General features: G+C 44.9%; 1 protein-coding gene across 1 annotated transcript; it reads right to left on the bottom strand.

Annotated features, from left to right (window-relative positions):
* Window positions 1–5,121: 5,121 nt before the first annotated feature.
* Fam205a (family with sequence similarity 205 member A) lies at window positions 5,122–11,438 on the bottom strand. Its single transcript, XM_028779118.1, has 4 exons — window positions 11,295–11,438; window positions 10,659–10,704; window positions 9,375–9,435; window positions 5,122–8,719 (listed from the first exon to the last, which is right to left on the bottom strand). Exons 1-4 carry the CDS (start codon window positions 11,436–11,438, stop codon window positions 5,122–5,124), a joined length of 3,849 nt encoding a protein of 1,282 aa, XP_028634951.1.
* Between the last annotated feature and the right edge of the window lie 9,080 nt (window positions 11,439–20,518).

The raw sequence follows: 20,518 nt of genomic DNA on the forward strand, positions 1-20,518 counted from the left end.
TATGTGTATGTGTGTGTATATATGTGTGTGTATGTGTGTATATGTGTGTGTATATGTGTGTGTATATGTGTGTGAATATGTGTATGTATATGTATATGTGTGTATGTGTGTGAATATGTGTGTATGTGTGTGTATATATGTGTGTGTATGTGTATGTATGTGTGTATGTGTGTATATGTGTATGTATATGTGTATGTGTGTGTATGTGTGTGTGTATGTGTGTGTATGTAGGGGTGGGGGATAGGTTTGCTTTCTGCTGTTGTTTCTGGTACTCACTGTAAGGCAGGAATGTGTTACTGAGATGATGCAGTAGACTGTCTATGTGGAGAACCTCTGTTGTGAGATCGATTGCCCCTGGCAGGATACAGGAAATCTAAGTTGTAAACCTGAGGCTTCTGGTGGAGAACTGGTGATCTTCAAGTATCTTTCTGGAATCTTTCTGGCGTCAGATGAGGACCTTCCTGGATTTTTTTTCTGGCATCAGCACCAGGATTTGGTAGCCTATACATCCTGTTACCATGTTTATCTACACAGCCTGTCTTAACCTTGGTGTTTTCTTTCATCTAAGTTTTTTTCCTGTTTTTTTTTCCTCTCTTGTACTGTGGATGTCCACGTCTTAGATTCTAGGGCTCATCAATCCCAGAAATGAGGAGACAGAAGAGCATTGGTGAGTGAGCCTCTGTGAGGTACAAGCCCATGGCTGACATTTGGGCTGGAGAAATTGGTTTTAGGGGAAGTCTCTTTGCTTTGTGCACCAGACCTACTAGGTTCTCACATCTGTGTGATTTCCCCTCTGCCTCTGGCCTGACAGAATACGGAGAAGAGCTGCAGAACACTCAGGCAGGTACTTTGGGTGGATGAGGCAATACTCTGCCTCCACATTGAAGAGGCGAATCTGATTAGAAAATGAGTCACGCTAACCATCTACATCTGCCTCGACAGGTCTCTAAGGCGTGTCTACCTGCTGTTTTAATTAGTCATTTAAAAATGGACAGCAATGGAGCTGGAGAGATGGCTCAGTGGTTAAGAGCACTGGCTGCTCTTCTAGAGGACACTGGTTCAGTTCCCAGCAACTACATGGCAGCTCACAATTGTCTGTAACTCCAATTCCAGGAGATCTGACACACTCACACCAATGCACATAAAATAAACTAAATATTAAAAAAAGCTCACAGAAAAAGACATTCCCCGCTGACAGGGGATTGCCTGCTCATTAGCTCCTTACGTCAGGGGCAACACCCACTTACAAGCTGTAAAACATTCCCACTTGCTGACCTATTAGTTTCTACTGGGTTTTTATCCAAGACTTTTTAAATGACATTTCGAGTAAGCTCAGTGTTTTTGAGTAAATTTCTACTAAGTTGTATTGCATTTAGAAATGCAGATTTAACCACTGAGTGTAGTGGTTTAATGATTTTAATCCCAGTACTGGGGAGGCAGAGTCAGGAGAAACTCTGTGAGTTTGAGGCTAGTCTATTCTACCCAGTGAGTTCGAGGACAGCCAGATCTGTTAATAAGACCCCATGGCGGGGGGGAGAGGTGAAAATGGATAAAATGCTGTGTATAATGAAAGTGATCCAGTCTTATGATTTTTTTATGAATGTCTGTGTGCACCCCTGTTCAGTATGCATGCCTGCATATAGCCTTATGTTTTTATATTTACATTATACTAATTGTATTATAGATTAGCAAGTGTCCATGTAAGTTAAAACAATTAAATCAGCCCTAAATGAGGCCTGGAGAGATGGTTAAGGGCTCAGTGGTTAAGGGCACTGGCTGTTCTTCTAGAGGACCTGGGTTCTGTTCCTAGCACCCATACAGCTGACAACTGGCTGTAACTCCAGTCTCAGGGGATCTGATGCCCAGTGTAGGAACCAGATTCTCACATGGTACATATACATGTATGTAGGCAAACATGCATACATATAATTTTTTTTATTTTTATTTTTATTTTCAAGACAGGGTTTCTCTGTGTAGCCCTGGGTGTCCTGGAACTCACTCGGTAGACCAGGCTGGCCTCGAACTCAGAAATCCGCCTGTCTCTGCCTCCCAAGTGCTGTGATTAAAGGCATGCGCCACCACCGCCCGGTCATATAAATTTTTTTAAGTTTAAAAGTCAATCGTAAATACTATTGGGTTCATATGATTTTGGTAAATCTTTGACACTATGTTAAATTTATTGGTAAAATAAAAATTAAAAATATCTTGAAAATTAATGTCTCCACCTCAGTTGCTAAGTCAATAAAGATTATATATGTATATTTTTTTTGCTGAGTCTCAAAAGAATGTTTATTTGTTTTAAGTCATCATTTCATAGCTCTGGCTAAATAAACGTTTATTATTTTAGCTTGTCATACTCTACTTTATATTCCTTATCTAGTATCTAGATGTGCATACACATCTGCAGGCTTCATTTGCTATGTATCTGAGCCTCAGGCAAATGTTATACAAAAGTCTGACTAGAAGCTTAGACTCACTGGGCAGTGGTGGCGCACGCCTTTAATCCCAGCACTTGGGAGGCAGAGGCAGGTGGATTTCTGAGTTCGAGGCCAGTCTGGTCTACAGAGTGAGTTCCAGGACAGCCCGGGCTACACAGAGAAACCCTGTCTCCAAAAACAAAACCAAAAACAAAACAAAAAAAGAAGATTAGACTCTGCAAGGAAATCAGTAAGTACTATATTTTGTATGCATGGCATTTGGAGCTTAAATCATCAATAAAACTCTTGGTATTTCTTCTGTTTGTGTTTGGTGCCATTCAGAAACAAAACACATTCATTAGAAGATCCTGCTTTATCTGGTTAAAACCTGATCTTTGTTTTGTTTTTCATTTTAAAGGATTAGAAGAGATTTCTTTTTAATATTTTTTTTGAGATTATTTAATACGTGTGTGTGTGTGTGTGTGTGTGTGTGTGTATGTGTGTGTTGAGTGTATGGTTGTGTACCATGTGCACGCTGATGCCCCTAAAGGCCAGAAAAGGGTACTGGATCCTCTGAAACTGAAGTTATAGACAGTTGTGAGCCAACAGGTGGATGGTGGGAACCAAGTCCTCTGGAAGAGCAGCTAGTACTTTCAACCACTAAGCCATCTCTCCAGCCCTGAACCCTGGCCTTTATCTGCTTGCTTTAATCATTTTTGCCAGTGTGTGAGATGAAACAGTATCAGAGGAATGTACTATGATCATTCCTACTGTTTTCTAAATGTATGTTTAAAGCTAATCTATATAGGTCTATCAGAGAAAAAAAAAAAGAACCCTAAATGTTGTTCTGGGCCAGGATTCTAAACTCTACATTAAAGGTAAAAACTAAGTTTATATAAGACCTGTGGATCTGCAATATTTCTGGTTATTGGAGTCTTTTTATGTAGAGTACATTTATGTCCCCAAACCTCCTAAAATGCTGGATAGGGAACTACTGAGCTGATGACCTCCAGACTGAAATTGTAATAGTAGCTTTTTCAAGCTCATGTGCTCCCGGTTGTATTATGGTCATCTCCGTGTGCGCTACTGCAGTGATGAGCAGCAGAGGGCAGGGCAATAGGCCCGAGGCTGCGTGCATCCTTGATGGTAGAGCTAACAGGATTGGCTGGTGAGTTGGATGTGGACTCTGAGATGAAAAAGGCAAGGATGGCACTAGTATCTATGACCAAACTACTGGGAAGATGGGGTAGCCATTGGACTTTGTAAGAAACACTGACTAGCACAGTTGTTACAGGTGAGCAGTGTATGTGTGGGGGCACTCAGGAGTTGTCTCTGCAGAGTCGGAGGTGAATAATGGGATTGAGTAAGCAATCTGGATATATAGAAAGACTCTAGCCAGAGTTCAGAAACTCTGCCTTGGCAAAGGCCATGTCTTGTGTTTTGCATAGTCTCTGACATAAGAGACAAGCACCTGGCCCACAGTTAACATGTTTGTTGAATACAAGGTCTTTCTCAAAGCCACACTTCCAGAGACCTCATCCTCATCCAAGTCCTCTGTCCTGTGTCAGGCCTCCACACTCTATGGCATCAGTGATCCTAAAGCGAAGTAATGGCTAGACTATGTCCCTAATGGTGTCATTACGCACCGGCAGCTGTCATCCCAAACAAGAAACAAAGGAATTTAAAAATTCACGGAGCCATTAGATACCGGCCAGAAGGAATCCATTCCTGGGACAAGTTTTCATACTTTTCAGCCTCAGCTGGTGCACGCGACAGTTGAGAAACAGTCATCATTAGAGCTAAGTACATTTTTATAAACTTTGAGGAAAATATTGTCTGTCATGATGGCTCTATATGAGAAGGTCAGGATCACGGGTGGAGGTGATGTTCTGGGAAAGGAGGATGATGATGGTCTCTTTGAACCTTTTGTTGTTGAGACAGAACCTGTGTATCCCTGGCTGGCCTTGAACTCATTAGGTAGGCCAGGTGAGCCTCACACTCACTGAGATCAGCCTGTGTCTGACTCCCAAGTGCTGGAATTAAAGGCCCACACCACTACACTGGGCACCTAGTTTCTTCTAGATTGACTGGAGTTAACCATTCAGAATGTTTGTACGTAATTAGGGCTCAGGAATCCTGGTGGTGATGCGATTTAGGTAAAGGTCCCAAACCATGAAGAATCTTTTTTGATGGTTCTCTGCAGTCGCTAACTAATTCTTTTTCATCCCAGCTTTTGACTTTCATAATTAAATTGAGAACATCACAACTTTTCCCTTATCATTTTATCTTTGGCCCCAAAATATGAGACAGGCAGATTTTGGTGAAGGAATTCACGCCTGACTTTTATCTTTAATGTATATTACACAAGAGACTTTCTTTCTGGTCAAGCATTTTAATTCACATTCTAGGTTGGGGTAGGGAAAACTGACTTTTCTGAAGTAAGCTTAAGTCTCCTTCCTGAGATGAGGGCATTTTCGTTTCCTTCATACCTTCTCTTAATAAAGTACAGCAGAGACAAAGAAGACAGACAACTCATTTGGAGATAGAAAATACATTTTGGGCAGTGCAGTCCCCACCTGTTCATCAAGGAAAGTGACAATCGTGTGCTCTTAAAGGGATACAGAGGTTGGGGAGCCTAGAAACTGTCACCACATAGGGTGTTCTCCATTACCAGAAGAACGTTTCTGAAGTAAACCCTGGGGAGCTAGGGTTGGTTTCTGTGTTGAGTGGCATAAGCCAACCTAGGACAGTGCCGAGGGCAGTGGCGGGAGTTGCTTAGCATGGAGACAGGGCCAAGCTGCCGAGAGCAAGGTCGGAGCTTACTGTCTAGAACATGGGGAGCAGTTAACAAGGAGGCCATCACTGACTTCTCGGAGGACGAAGACTGGGCCTTGGGCCCTCTGGAGTCCTCTGACTTAGTTTTCTTGATGGGGATCTTGGTTCGAGACAGACCCCTTTCAATATTTTCCTTACTAGTTTTGGCTACCTTTCCAGGTGTAGAGACCATGGATGGTTCTGAGTGTGTTTTGCTCTTTATCTTAGGGTTAATAGAATGAAAAAAGATTTTCATCTTATTTTTCAAGCCAGCCTCTGGAAGATGGTTGGGCTTAGTGTAAGAAGGGGCTGGCATCATATGTCCTGGTGAAAAGTGACTTGGACAAGTGTGGCCCTGAAAAGGCTTTCTCTGAATTGGTGAGCATGGGAAAGGAAGGCCCTGGGAAGCCTGGGAGACTCCAGGCTGGGGGACTTGAGGAATCCTTGCAGGTTCCAGGACAATATATTCCTTGCTTTGACTGTCTTCCGTGTCCTGCTCAGAGTCTGTCTCCACAAAGATTTCTGGAGGTGGATCTGGGAACTCAAGCTCAGGGGGCTCCTGGAGGCTGTGTGGACAGGCAGCCTCAAGATAAAAGTTATGGCCCTGCTGTGAGGAGCCCTGGGGTCTGTGCAGGGGCTTCCTTTCTGGCTCCTGCTCTCCATCCTGGTGTGTCGTTTGACTGAGCAGGGAAAGCCCAAGTCCTGCATCCCCCTCTCCAAGGTCCCCCACTGCCTGGGGTTTCTCTAGGTTGTGCTTTTTCCTTCCAGTGTCCATGTCAACACAGACGTGTGTCTTTGTTATATCCCTTCGGAATTGAGAGGGCTTGGAGCCCTGCTGTGCAGGCCTCTGGGGCACTGCTTTGGAAGTAAGTTGCTTTTGCTCCTGGCTCACTGCAAGAGCTGCCTGTTTTTTAAGGTGGGATCTTTTTGCATTTGGGGCTGGAGGAGATGGGCATGCGATGGGCTGCTCCTGTAGGAGAGTGCTGTCTGGGATGTGTAGACTCCTGAGAAATTCCTGGATGGATTCGCACTCTAGGCCGGCTGTAGTCTCCTTGTACTCTCTCCTCTCCTTTTCAGAAATCCCAAACTGCATCGCTAGGACCTTTTTTTTCAGGTGGAAATTCAGTTTGGCCAAGATATGTGTGTTTAGTGAGTAGAGTCTGTCTTGGGGAGGCTGGTTCTCTGGAGACACTTTCTCAGTCCTTCCGTCTGCCTGTATTCCCTGCCGGAACTCTTCTGCAATGTCCGCAGACACCCCACTGTCTTCCTGAGTGCAGGGCTCAAGTGGGGTAATTTGAGTCAGAGCTTTTGATGAGCTTTTGACACGTCTGGGAATCTTCTCCCTGAGTCTAGGTTGGCTAGTGACTGCTGGGGATGCAGGCCTAGAGAGCGCCACACAGTAAAGGGCAGGCAAGCCTGACAGGAAGGCCAGATACTTATGATGTAAAGTTGTCTCCAGTTTCTTAATGGTTTCCTCAGACAGGGCTTGGGGCCTCTTGCAGTGTTCAAAGAGAGCACCAGATAAGGCCTGTGTCTCCTGGCTGAGGGCCTTTGGTTTCCAGGAAACAACTTTGTGATGTAGGTCAAGGTCACTTTTGCTTTCTGCCTGTAACTTTCTGCATTGGCCTTGTGGAATCCAAGAGAAGGGAGCCATTGTTGCCAAGCTTCCAGGAATTCTGCATTCCCAAGAACTCCAGACCTGGGCTGGGACCTTGCCCTCATGGATCTGTTCACATTTGGAATCAACATGGCTTTTCAACATTTCCCTTGCCTCGGCAAACAAGTGTGGCAAGGGGATTAACCCTTTGCCCACTGTGGGTGAGAACATGTCACCAGAGCCGTCGGCCTCTGTCTGCTCTGGCTGTGAGATGCTCACATTGGGTAGCTTGCTGTCCATACAGGACAGGGACTGCTGGTCAGCAGAGGAGAAAAGCATATGAATGGAGCGCTGGATCCTCTGGGGCAGCCCCCAGCGAAGGTGAATCAGCTGCTTCTGGAGGTGGAATTCCAGCAGCCTGCGCGCATGCTCTGGGAAGATTTCCCTGGTGGAATCTGAAATGGGCTTCTTTGCCAAGAAAGTTTTTACTGTCTTAGCTTTACTGTGTGCTTCCCACGGCATTCGGCTCTGGGTGTACTGGTTTTGTAGGAGGAGAGCTGGCAGGCCCCAATGAAGCTTGAGTTGCTTCTCTAGGAGGTGGCGTTCCAGTACCTCACACTCAGCCAGAGTCAGGAACGTGACAGTGATCTGTGCTCCTTCATGCTCATAAGGAGTCTTGCCATTTGGAGAAGTTGGGGAAAAGGGCAGGGCTGACTCACATGGTGTTTTGGGTAAGAAAAGGCCTGAGAGTACCCCTGATGTCTGAGCATCTGTGGAGGGCTTGAACATGTGTTTTTCCTTGCAGATACTTTGAGAGCTCAAGGAAGTAACAACCAAGGACTCACTGTGAAGAGATGGAAGGCCACAGAATAACTGGCTATAATATTCACTCTGAGGATTGTCCCCTGAGTCATTAGCTTTTGCCTTGGGGAGTGAATAAAAATTCCCTAGATGTTCAGCTTTATGAGTGGGCAAGCAAGTATGGATTTGGTGCCAGGGCCTTCCTTGTTTCAGGTTTATAACAGGCCATTCGGAAACCCAGAAGGTCTGGACGGGCTGGTCTGCCAAATATAAGCTGTTGGTCTTGTGGGAAATTATCCCAGTTTTGTCCTCAGTGACCTTAGAACTACTATTCAGAATGTAGGAAGATGGATTTTCTCTAGATCGACAAAATAATGTTGGGTCTGGCATAAGTTGCCTCAGGGACTCCTCCACACGTCTGGGAAGACCCCACTTCTGGAAATGTATCCATTTTTTTACATGTAGTTCAAGAAGCCCACGGACTTTAGGACTAAGTAATGGCAGGTGGGAAGACAGCATTGAGTCCATACGTAAGGACATAGTGTGTGTCAAGTTAGTGATCTTTGGATCCAGGGATAGTAAAGACACAGAGGATGTCACGTGATGAAGCTCTTGGTTTTCCTGGTCAAGCTTTGTTTTGCTTTGCATTATTTTTTCCTTAATCATTAAAACCATAGGTTCCTTGAGCCTTGAAGAAGCCATAGTCTCTGAGACCATGGGCATGTTGGCTAGATGAAATTGTTGGTCTAGCTGGAGGTGATCAGTCCAGTATTCTTGGACACCGACTGTGTTGGTCAACTGTGTTAAGTGTTCAGTTAGTTGTGTTAGTGTTTGGTTGCCAGGCACCAGTGGAAGATGTCTGGTGTGTCTGGAACGAAGCTCCATATTTTGTTCAAAAGACATGGGCAACATCTCCAGGTGAGCAGAGCGAGCAGAGCCCTGTGGCAGTCCCAACAAAGCAGGGGAGAGCTGGCTTTTCTCACTCTGCAGCAACTGCTGAATCTCTAGAGTCGCAACCTCACAGATTTGGCAGCCGGGATCTACACACAGGAGCTGCCGCACATTGTCCTCCTTGGGGAGCCAGCTTTGGCTTGGAAGAGAAAAAAGACAACCATTAATGGACAAATTACATCTGCCTCTTTGGAAGAATGTGTCTGGAGATTCCTGGGGCCTTTTTTCCAGTCCCACAAGTTCTAACCCTATTCTGTAGGAAATGAGGTCCTCACTCAAAGCATGGGGTGTCCCTGCTGCTAGATCCAGAAACTCTTGGGAATCATTCCTGCTCTCCAGAAACTAGAGGGTAAGATGATGGGGCGATGGCATCTGGCAACTGGTCCCCCACCCTGAGGACAGACAGGAGGTAATATCAGCAGGGTCCAGCCAGACCCAGGGCTCTGCCCTTGAAAGGGGCCAGAGGGAAGCCCATATGACATGGTGACCTCTTTATGCTGAATTCACTGTCTTGACAGCTTGGTGTCTGGGTGTAACCCCAGCAATGTCCTTTATAGAGTCTGTGCTAGTCCGTTCTGAATTTCAGAACTGCTGAGACCCTAACATACAGAGTGGGTATGGGGTGGCTCTTCCCTGCTGAGATGTGACCCATCTCTGGCCTGGCAGTTCTCTCAGCTGGTGAACCTGCCTGCACAGTGTGTGCCTCCTTCCCTCAGTTACCCCTTTCCTCACCCCCTGGCCCAGATCAGGCCAAGAAATGATCAGAGTTTAGACCACAGAGGTCAAGAGGTCACCTTTGCATGATAGAGAGCAGCTCCCATGGCTTCTCAGCTTCTTCTCGGGAAAGTCTCCTGGCTGAGGAATCAGGACACAGGGTTATGTGGCGAATGAGCACATTAGGGGTCTCCTACAGGAATCTGAACAGTAAATGCTCAGCTCAGTAAGAGGAAGCTGAGCATCTAGACTCGGTGCTCTATGGCGTGTCTGTGCAGAGACTACCATTTACAATTTGCTGTCCGTGCCCAGTTTCATTTGGGCTTCACAAACAAGTGAGGCTGACCAGTATTGTGCCTATTTTGTGGATGACTAATAAGTTAAATTTTGCAGGGTTATAAAACTAGTTCTTTTTATTATTATTATTATTCACTTTACAACCCATTATCAGCCCCTCCTCCCAGTACCCCATCACACAAGTCCTCCCTCTAGTCAACCTTCCTTTTCTTTTTTGAGAAGATGACGTCCTCTTCTGGGTATCACCGCCCCCCCACACGCACTAACTCTCACCCCATAAAACTAGTTCTTAATCTAATTTCCACTTTGCTATGACAAAATACCTAGTATTTTGTCAAGTTACTTAAGGGAGAAGAAGTTTGTTTTGGCACATAGTTCCATCCATTGTGGCATGAAAGGCATGGCGACTGGATACCTGTGAGTAAAACTGAGAGAGGCCCATGTTATGATGGAGGTCCTAGGATGGTGGGGATGGATCCCAGAGATACAGAAAGTTGGACAAGGAATGCTGTCTGTACTGAGCATAACCAGTTAGAGAGAGCCTAAAGAGAGAGTGTTGCAAGCGCCAGGGCCTTATAGGAGTGGGCCTTTAAGGATTGCAGCCCACATTCTGTTCTGCCTGCAACTCTGCTTCCAGATGTGCCCTGATGTGAACAAGCCATGCTCAAGTGCTTGCTGCTATGAGACAAACCACTCAGTCGCTATGATTTTCCCGCTGTGGATGGATGGATAAGCTCTGAAGCTGTAGGCCAAAAGAAACCCTTCTTCCTTTGCTCTCCTAGGCATGCCATCCCAGTGTGAGGGGAGGAAATAGTGACTGCTAAATGATCCCTTGCTGCACGGTAATCTCCATCACGTTCTTAACTGCTTAGTGTCAAGGAAATTAGGTAGAACGTTTTGGAACACTCCCAGTCCCCACCCACCGCAGTCTTCTTCATAAATCCCAGGTTGTAGAACTCAGAGTTTCACAAGTTAGAACACCTGGCTCTAGGCAGCAGGGGCTCTGAGGAGCAGAGAAGGTGGGCGCTCTCCCAGGGGTGAGTAGTCAGGAGACAGTGGGACTTTACCTCTTGACGCTGCATCTCTAGCCCTTTGCCTGACTTTTCGGTGATGCTTAAAGAGAAAAACATTACAGTGTAAAGGCAGGACTCCATTTTCTTCTTCATGTCCACAATGAAAGATCGATCATAGACATTTCCCTATATTTCCTCAGCACCCCACGTATCTGACTTTCTTTCCACCTGAGCCTTTCACCACTCTGCCTATCGATTCACTCGATGCTCTCCACACCCTTCTTCATGTCTCTACTTTCATACAAACTTCTGTGGGAAGGACAGCACAGGGGGAAAGGCTGAACAGACTCAGACACTTCCGACAGCCTGAGGACTTCTGCTCACAAAGTCCTCCAAGTGGAGCCCCCACCCCCGGAAGTTGGGATGTCTTCTGAGATCCAGGGCAGTAGGGTTTTTTTATTATCTATTTCTCAACTCAAGACAAACAGGGGGACTGTTAGCTTTTCAATTGGAGTACATTGCAGGCGGCACAGGGATAGTGGTGGTAAGGAATTATTTATAGGTCCTTTGTAACCACTTTCTTTTCTAAGTCCTTTGGCACAAAATGGGGACAATCTGGAGAAGCATTTAGAATGTAAAAGTTACGTATCTAGGCTTAAAGTAGTTCAATTAGAGTCAGTGTTTTCCTACCCGGTAGTCGCTCTTTTTAGGTTCCAAGCTCAATCCCTGGTAAGTCCGTCTTATTTTCCAGGTAATTAGGAAAATGATGAAGATGGAGGTGTAGGTACATAAAAGATAACTGATGTCCCAGAAAGAACATGCAGGGCTCAACATGGCCTAAACCTCATTAGCATGAGGAGAGCAGTCATCTCTGTATTAGTCGTTCAGGGGCCTACGTGCCTAATGACTCAGAAGCATTGGGCATTGTCATGGCTGCCTCACAGAGGATGGAATTAGGGCACCAGACTGCATCACAAAGCCCTCTGTTCCACAGAGGTTGCTCCAGTGGTGTTTCATTGGTCATCTGTATAATATCAATATCTATCTATCTATCTATCTATCTATCTATCTATCTATCTCTATCTACACACACACACACACACACACACTCCCCCCACCCCCAACTTTACTTCCTTTGTCTCCCATCTCATCCTAACTTCTTTGCTCAGCTTCCTCTTCCACAACTGTATGGTCACTTCTCTTCAGAATCTTGAGTTCTTTGGCACACAGGGTACTTGGGAGACAGTGGCTGGGAGAGAGAGTAACCCACACTAACGCTACACCTGACCTGGAGACACACAGGAGCTTAGAGAGGGCACAGCAGGGGTGTGGCTTGGATGTTCCAAATAAGGGGTGACCAGAGATCAAAACTACAAGAAGGAATGGTTATGGCTGATGTGGTGAAGCCATACATCCAACCATGAGCAGTAAAGCATTGGCAGCCAGAGACAGAAATGGCCACTAATCTCTTCCTTGTGAGTATTCATCACCCTGAGCATGAAGGCTTTCACATGGGTGGAAATTCAAGTCTTGAATAGAGTTTCACCAGTGTGCTGTATCTGTGTATCTTGGAGGTGTATGATGTTTACAGCTGCTTTCCACCCACAGACAGGACTACCAAGTCTTCAAGTACATAGTCCTGTGGGAGACATTTCTTATTCAAATACCATGTATCTTTCAACAAAATATTATTATGTGGTAGTCTTTCTGATTGAATGGGTAATTCCAACACAGAGATAGGATCAAGTAGACATTCTGAAAATAGAAAATATGCTAACAGAGATTGCTTGCCAAGATAGTCTTGACACTGAAGAAAAAAAGTCAATGGCCTAACAATAATTCAGTAGACATTATCCAGGGTGAAATAGAAGTGAAAACCAAACCAAACCTTTTGACAACAAAACCAAGCATCCAAGAGTTGTGACATGTATCAAAAAGTCTATTATATAGGCAACAGACATCCTGGAAACAGACAGACAGACACACAGAAACAAAAGAAATATTAGAAGAAATAGCCAATAATTTTTCAAAATTAATGAGAAATCAATTAAAAAATCAAGAAGCTCCACAATTTTTGTGATACTATTAAATAACATTCTTATTTAATAGCCCAAATCTTCAAATAATTTACATGATGAAAATGAAAGATCTAAGCTTACAGTGTGATATTTCCATTTCTCAAATGCTTCTCTGTGTCAGAGAGAAAGAGTTCGAGTTACAGAAATTATGCTCTGTCATACAAAGGGGCTTTGAAAATCAGATGTCAGATGAATCAAGGGAAAAGGGGCTGAGAACCTCTGCTCTGTCGAGCAGATTCTGAGGAGCTACAGAGATGGCTCAGTAGTTAAGAGCACTGGCTGCTCTTCTGGAGGAGGCAGGTTCAATTCCTAGCACCCTCATGCTGGCTCACAAACATCTGTAACTCCAGTTACAGATGTTATCCAAGGCCTCTTCTTGCCTCCCTGGGTAGCGGGGAGTGCACAAACATGCATGCAGGGAGAACACTCATGCACATTTGAAAAAGAAAGAGCATATTTGGGGGCTGATGTGACAGCTCAGAGATTAAGGCAGTCACCACCAAGCTTGACAGGATTCATGTGGTGGATGAAAGATGAGAATCTACTTTTGAAAGTTCTCTCTCTCTCTCTCTCTCTCTCTCTCTCTCTCTCTCTCTCTCTCCACACACACACACACACACACACACACACACACACACACACTACAATAAAGGGGGAAAAGAACTGATCCTGCCAAGATTACGTAATCTTTGGCCTCAGGATGTTCCCCGTAGGTGGAGGAGGGATATCTGTTAGGGCTTTGGAAGGTTTGATTTTTCCAGATCCATGACAAACTCATTAATCACTTACTCCGCCAGCCAGGTGTTCAACAGGAATCTAGGGGTTAGTTACAACTTGAAAGGAATACATTAGCACCAGAGAGAAGAGATGGAGTTACCTCCTACTCATCAGCCTTGGGCAGAAGCTGCCAAGACTGCTGATATGGGTGCTAATAGAGCATCAGGGTGTACTGAACACACGGGAATGGAGAAGGGAGTAGAGCAGAGAATAACTATCTGGTAGACCATCCTCATGACCCAGGAGCCATCAGATGAGGGCTAAACATCAGGTTCTTGATCTGGGGAAGTGCTAATTCTGTTCATGCATTCCTTTCCTGCTCCCCTATACTGTTTTTTGTTTGTTTGTTTGTTTGGTTTGGTTTGGTTTTGGCGTGGAAAACTTCATGTGCCAAGATTGTTAGCCACACTAAGAGCAGCAGAGAGGATGACTCTGTCATCTTCACTGAGTAGGTAAATAGTTCACTGGAGAGAGCAAAGTAACTGCAGATCTCTTGGGAGAAAAAACAAGAATTTCATAGCTCTTTGGAAAAACAATATTTACAATAAGATGTAGCTAAGTGTCCTGGCTAATTTATTGTTAACTTAACACAAGCCAGTGTCGTTTAGGAAGAGCTTTCAATTGAGAAAATGCCTCCACGTTAGTAGACAGTACTCCATGGACTCTGCATCAGCTCCTGCTTCCAGGTTCCTTGAGTTCTTGCCCCAATTTCCTTGGATGATGGACTACAAGCTACAGCATGAAATAAGCCTTTTCTTTCCTCGTTTCCCTTGGTTGTGTAGTTTTACCATAGCAACAGAGCCCCTGTCTAAGACAATAGGTTAAAATGCTAATTAGAATAAGGTTGGGGGGGCAACATGTGAAACTAATTGAGTACTACAAGCCTAACCATGTGAAAACGAGACCTTGAGAACAGAGAACAGAAAGAAACACCCCTCACAGAACCAGTCGGCTATGTGTGTTTTGACTCATTTTGGCAAAATACATGTTGAAATACAGTTTCCATCATGAGATGGGTCCTATTAAGGGATGGGATCACAAAATAAACAGGGAAAGGAAGGAAGGCTGTGGAGAGGAGGAAAGAGAGGCACATGAGATATTAAAGGGAGACCATTTGGAACTGGAGAACCATTTGCTATGAACTTCCCTGGGGAAGACCACCTCTCCCAGCTTCCCTCAGTTGCCTGTATTCCTTTGTGTAGGGTTGATGCCTTGTGGACTTTTTCTATCCACTTTGGCATATTTATTGGTGAGCAGGATGTATATGAATATGTATATATATGTGTATACACATATATACATATACACATATACACATATACACATATATACATACATGTGTATGCCTGCAGTAACAGTGGAAAAAGGAGTCCATGAATCTGAAGAAGAATAAGAAAGGTTTACAGGAGGATTTGGAGGGAGGAAGGGAAGGGGTGTGTGTTGTAATTATATATTAAATATATTATATTACAGTCTCAAGAGAAAAAGTCAAAAAGAGGTGATTGAGTTATGAGGGCTCTGTCCTAGTGAATTTAGTAACCCACTGATGAATTAATGCCAGTAAATTACTAAGCTGTTGCATGAGTGTTTTGTTATAGTCAAGATCTTTGTGCTTAGCTTGCCCTGTGTTACAGATGCCAGGCAGATCCTGCGGCCAGACTCTAGAACTCTGAGGAAATAAATGATTTCTTTATAAGTTTTCCTCATAAATTATGTCATCTGTGGCATTGTTATGGCAACAGAAAATGGACTATTCTATGGTTTTAGGAAGGTCACAACAAATCATAAAGCTTCTAGAATACAACATAGAATGTCTTCATTATGACTTAAGATCTAACCCAGGGATTGAGCACTCCAGGCAAACATTCTCCCACTGAGTTGCAACTCCAACCCTTTCATTAGGAAATTCTCAATGGTAAACAAAATTCCTTTAAGAGTTACAAAGCACTAATCATAAAATGAGATCGATACATTGGACTGCATTTTAAACACCAATTTCTTTTTAAAAGAGTAGTGTGGTGGTTTGAATAAGAATGACCCCCACAGATTCACACGTTTGGATGCTTAGTCATCTGGGAGAGTAATTTCCAAAAGAGTGACCTCCACAAACAAAGGAAGCATAGGCTTTTACTTGGGGGAGGGAGGCTACCCGTAGTCATATAAGAAAGCATATTAGGAATGAGCATGTTTCCGTGTGTGCTCAGTTAAGGAGCATGCTCCTGAGTCGTTACAGTTTAAGGTCAGTGTCTTTGTTACGGTTTCTACTGCTGAGACAAAGACCTGACCAAAGCAACCTGGGGAGTTAAAGGCTTTATTCAGCTTATACTTCCAGGTAATATCCATCACTGAGGGAAGTCAGACCAAGAACTCAAACTGGACAAGGACCTGGATACTGTAGAAACTGATACAGAGGCCATGAAGGGGTACTGATAACTGGCTTGCTCTCCACGGCTTGCTCGGCTTGCTTTCTTAAACCACGCAGGACCACCTGCCCAGGAGTGGCACCATCTACAATGGCTGGTCCCTCCAGAATCAGTAACTAGTTAAGAAAATGCCACACAAGGTTGCCTATAGACCAACCTATGGAGTCATTTTCTTAGTTGTAATTTCCTCTTCTCAGATAACTTTAGCTTGTGTCAAGTTGATAAAAACAAAATGAAACAAAACAAAACCCAATTAGAACAGTTCAAGAAAGAAGGACAGTTGACAGGTTTTGGTCATGCTTAAACTCAAGGTTCTAGACCATACGTTTAAAAGGTTAAACAGGTAGACATGAGCATTTTGGGGGTGTGCCCCACTGGAGTCCTAGGGATGGCTGACAGGAGTGCCTCTAGGTAGGTGACTTCATCAGGGTTTCTATTTCTGTGAAGAGACACCATGATCATTGTAACTCTTATAAAGGCAAACATTTAATTGGGCCTGGACTACAGTCCATAGGTTTAGTCCATTGTCATGATGGAGGCATGCAAGCAGACATAGTGCTGGAGAGGTAGTGAGACTTCTACCTTTGATCCACAGGCAGCAGGAAGAGAAGAGGTTCGAGCTTCAGAAACCTTCAAAGCACTTCCTCCAACAAGGCCACACCTCCTCTAACAAGGCCACACCCCCTCCAAGGCCACACCTCCTAATAATACCCTCCTCCATGGGCCTATGGGGGCCATTTTTATTCATACCACCAGAGTAGGGTCGGTTGTTTCCAAGTTTACTTTAGTCCTTTCACTTCTGCACCTTATCGCTCCAGTATAGTGAATCCAAGAAACCATACTTTGACATACATATTTGACATATATTACAGATACATTATAGGATGGAAATGTTCATAATCTCTCAAACTTTAAATTTCTGGCAGAGATCTCTTTCAGTCTTTCAGGAGCTCTCTGAAGTGTGTGTGTGTGTGTGTGTGTGTGGTGTGCGTGCACACATAGGAGGCTAGAAGACAACTTTGTCAAGCTAAAGATGCTATCCACCTTGGTTTTTGACATAGATTCTCTCGCTGGCCTTGAGCTCACCAACTAGGCTGGCTGGCTAGTGAGCCCAGATGTCTGTCTACCTTTGCCCCTCTAATGCTGAGATTACAAGTATTTGCCACCATGTCCTGTTTTTTAAAATGTGGGTTCTGGGGCTCAAACGCAGGTCCTCGTACTTTATGAGGCAAGGCAACTACTTTATGGACTGAGCTATCATCTCAACTCTCGTCTACCACTCTTTGTGACTAGACATTCCTGACTAGGCTTCTTTTTAAGACAGGGTCTCCTTTAAATCTCCAGTATTCTGGAATTAGCCGGGGCAGAGGTTATTTTCAATCCCTGCCAGCCTTGGGGACCAGCATCAATCTTTGGCCTCGGGCTAGCCCCCATGTGCTTGCTTTCTGACCCATCAAGTCCTTATTTTGTTCTGATTTATGTTGTCTCTTGTGGACAACTCAAGGTCCGTTCTCATCTGTTGATTTTGTGAAATCATTGGAGTAGTTTTCAAGTTCGCCCAGGAGCACACAAGCAGTGTAGGGTTAGTGAGAAGAGGCTCTTGTGCAGGGATCAAGTCCGGAAGGCTGCCTTTCTTCATTGACTCTGTGCCAAACTGACATAAGACAATTCAGCATGGACTGGAAACAAGACAGACACGTGGGCAAAGAACCCCAGCATGCATTTCTTGGAAATAGGCCTCTGTCCTGACTAGTTTTATGTTAACTTGACACAAGCTAGAGTCATCAGAGAGGAGGGAACCTCAACTGAGAAAATGCCTCCATAAGATCAGGCTTGTAGGCAAGCCTGTTGGGCATTCTTAATTAATAACTGATGGAGAAGGGCCCAGCCCACTGTGGGCGGGGTCACTCCTGGGCTGGTGGTTCTCATATCTACAAGAAAACAGGACGAGGGAAGGCTTGAGGGGCCTGAAGAGGATAGGGACTCCACAGGAAGACCAACAGAGGCAATTAACCTGGACCCCTGGGGGCTCCCAGAGTCTGAACTACCAAGCAGGGAGTGAGTATGGGCTGGACATAGGCCCTCACATAAGTGTGGCAGATGTGTGGCTTGGTCTTCATGGGGGTCCCCCAACAACTGGAGTGGAGGCTGTCCCTGACGCTGTTCCCTGCCTGTGGATCCTGTTCCCCTAATTGGGCTGCTTTATCTAGTCTCAGTGGGAGAGGTTGCACCTAGTCCTGCAGTGACTTGATGTGTGTGTGTGTGTGTATGTGTGTTGGGGGTTGTGTGTGATGATACCCAGGAAAGGGCTCCCCTTCTTAGAAGAGAAGGGGAGGAAGGAGTTGGGAAAGGATCTATGAGAGGGGTGACTTGGAAGGAAGGGCTGATATTGGAATGTAGAGTGAATAAGTTAATTAATTAATAAAAAAGATTAAACTATGGGGAACTAAAAAAAAAATAGGAAAGAAAGAAAGCAGGCTGAACAAGCCATGAGAAGCAAACCGCTGAGCAGCACCCCTCAATGGCCTCTGCATCAGCTCCTGCCTCCAGGCTCCTGCCCTGTGTGAATTCCTGTTCTGAATTCCTTCAATGATGAACTATGATGCGGAAGCATAAGCCACATAAACCTTTCCCTTCCTATTTTGCTTTTGTTCACAGCAATAGTAACCCAAACTAGGACAGCTTCTAAACCAATTCAAAGGTTTCAGTCAATTCAAACTCATAAGAAGTCACAAATCCTAATAGCTGAGGCCACATGAAGTTACTACACAGGCCTCCAGACAAGACAGGTGACTGGCAGGGAGATGATAGGGACCACAACTTCCCTGGGACTGCTCCTCTGTCTCAGGGCTGAGGAGTTAGAACCGTGTGCTAGGGCAAAACGCATGTTTGCAGACTACCCTGCAGTTTACGTGCTGGTTTGGCACTTGTGGGCAGAAGATGCCTGTGTGGAGAGCACAGTGGGCTCAGGGTTCCTGAACAAAGGTGCCGTTCATACAGTGGACACAGCGAGACCATTTCAGTAGTGCGTGTATAGATCATCACGTCTGTCCTGCCTTCTGTCTGAACAGGAAACAAGGGAGCCGAAGCCTATGACACGTCCCTGTGGACTCTGGGGGCTGGGGGGTGGCACAGTAAAGGACCCTTACTCATTTGTTTCTAGGAAATAAGCTTAAGGTGGACCCTGCTTCCATTGTCATGCCCCAAGGCAGCTGGGGCGTCAAAAGCCTTGTAAAGAAATCGAGACAGAAATGACCGGCAGCTCATGCAGAGCATTTATATGAGCCTTCCTGCATCTTCTGCTCATAAAATACTAATAAACACCTAGAATGCACCAAAGTTCTGAGAACAGGGATCTTTTGTGTGTTTTCTTTTTTTGGTTTTTCTTTTTTTTTTTTTTAATACACATGAGCATCTTTGTTATCACCAAAGCCCAAAATTTCTGTAAGTTCGACAGGAAACCTTGGTGTAGCATAGACAGGGCGACTGCCTGAGCTTCAGGCCAATTAGTTCTGTGCAGGGCGACCACGAGCCAGAAGGCAGGAAGCGCTAGAGGGCGGCACCCGCACATCCTATACTCAGGCCCCCAGGGCTGCGCTGGCTCTCCATTGGCTGGAATCTTTTGGGTCCTGTGGATCTCAAGCTTGCCTTTCATCAGAATCACCAACGGCTTGTTCAAAACAAGGCTGTCTGTATTATTTGCAGGGCCAAGGAGAAAAAGAAAATGTTTGTAACATTTCAAATGGGCAGCTGGCAAGCCACTCAGGGGTCCCCTGGGGAGCTCATGTAGTCTCCTTAGGTAGCTTAAATCCTGAGTCCTGCTGAAACTATGGACTATGGTTCAGGGATAGCTGGGGTGTTTCTCAGTTGCAGAGCACCTGCTTAACATGCTCAAGGCCTTGGGTTCAGTTCCATGCAGGTGGAAGGGAAGAGGAGGAGAAGCAGAAGAGAGGGGAGAGGGCAAGGGGAGGAAGTGAGAGAAGGGGGAAGAGGAACATTTTGAGGACTCTTCACAAAGGGGAAAGAAATACATACGTATAGGAGTCAATTTCCTATATATTACCAGAATTAAGTTAGAATAGATCCGATCAGAGATATAAGAGCAAACACTAAGAAAATATTGTAAATAGTGAAAAAACATGACAAATTAAAATCCTACCAGGAGTATTCACTAAATGCAAAACAAGGCATTAAAGAGAGACAACAAGAAAATCAAATGGTGGGACTTAAGTTGAACCATAAAAACAGCATTAGAAGAATATGGGGCAGATTGTTAATCAGATAAAAATTGAGAGCTGAGGGCTGGAGAGCTGGCTCAGCAGTCAGGAGCTCTTACAGAGGACTCAGGTCTGACCCCCAGCACCACAGCTCACACGGTCTGTGACTTAGTTTCAGGGGACCTGATACCCTCTTCTGGCCTCCAAGGGCACCAGGCATGCACATGCATATGCAAGCAAATCACCATACACATAAAACAAACATAAATAAATCTTTAAAATGAGGGGCCGGGCAATGATTCAGAGGGCAATGTGCTTACTGTGCAAGCTGAGGGGCTGAGTTTGTATCCCCAGTACACATATAATAAACCAAGGCAGCCTTCTTGGTCATGTGTGCCTGTGGTCATGTGTGCCTGTGG

This window comes from Grammomys surdaster, unplaced genomic scaffold (assembly GCF_004785775.1).
Source record: "Grammomys surdaster isolate TR1022 unplaced genomic scaffold, NIH_TR_1.0 344, whole genome shotgun sequence".
Classification (NCBI taxonomy): Eukaryota; Metazoa; Chordata; class Mammalia; order Rodentia; family Muridae; genus Grammomys; species Grammomys surdaster.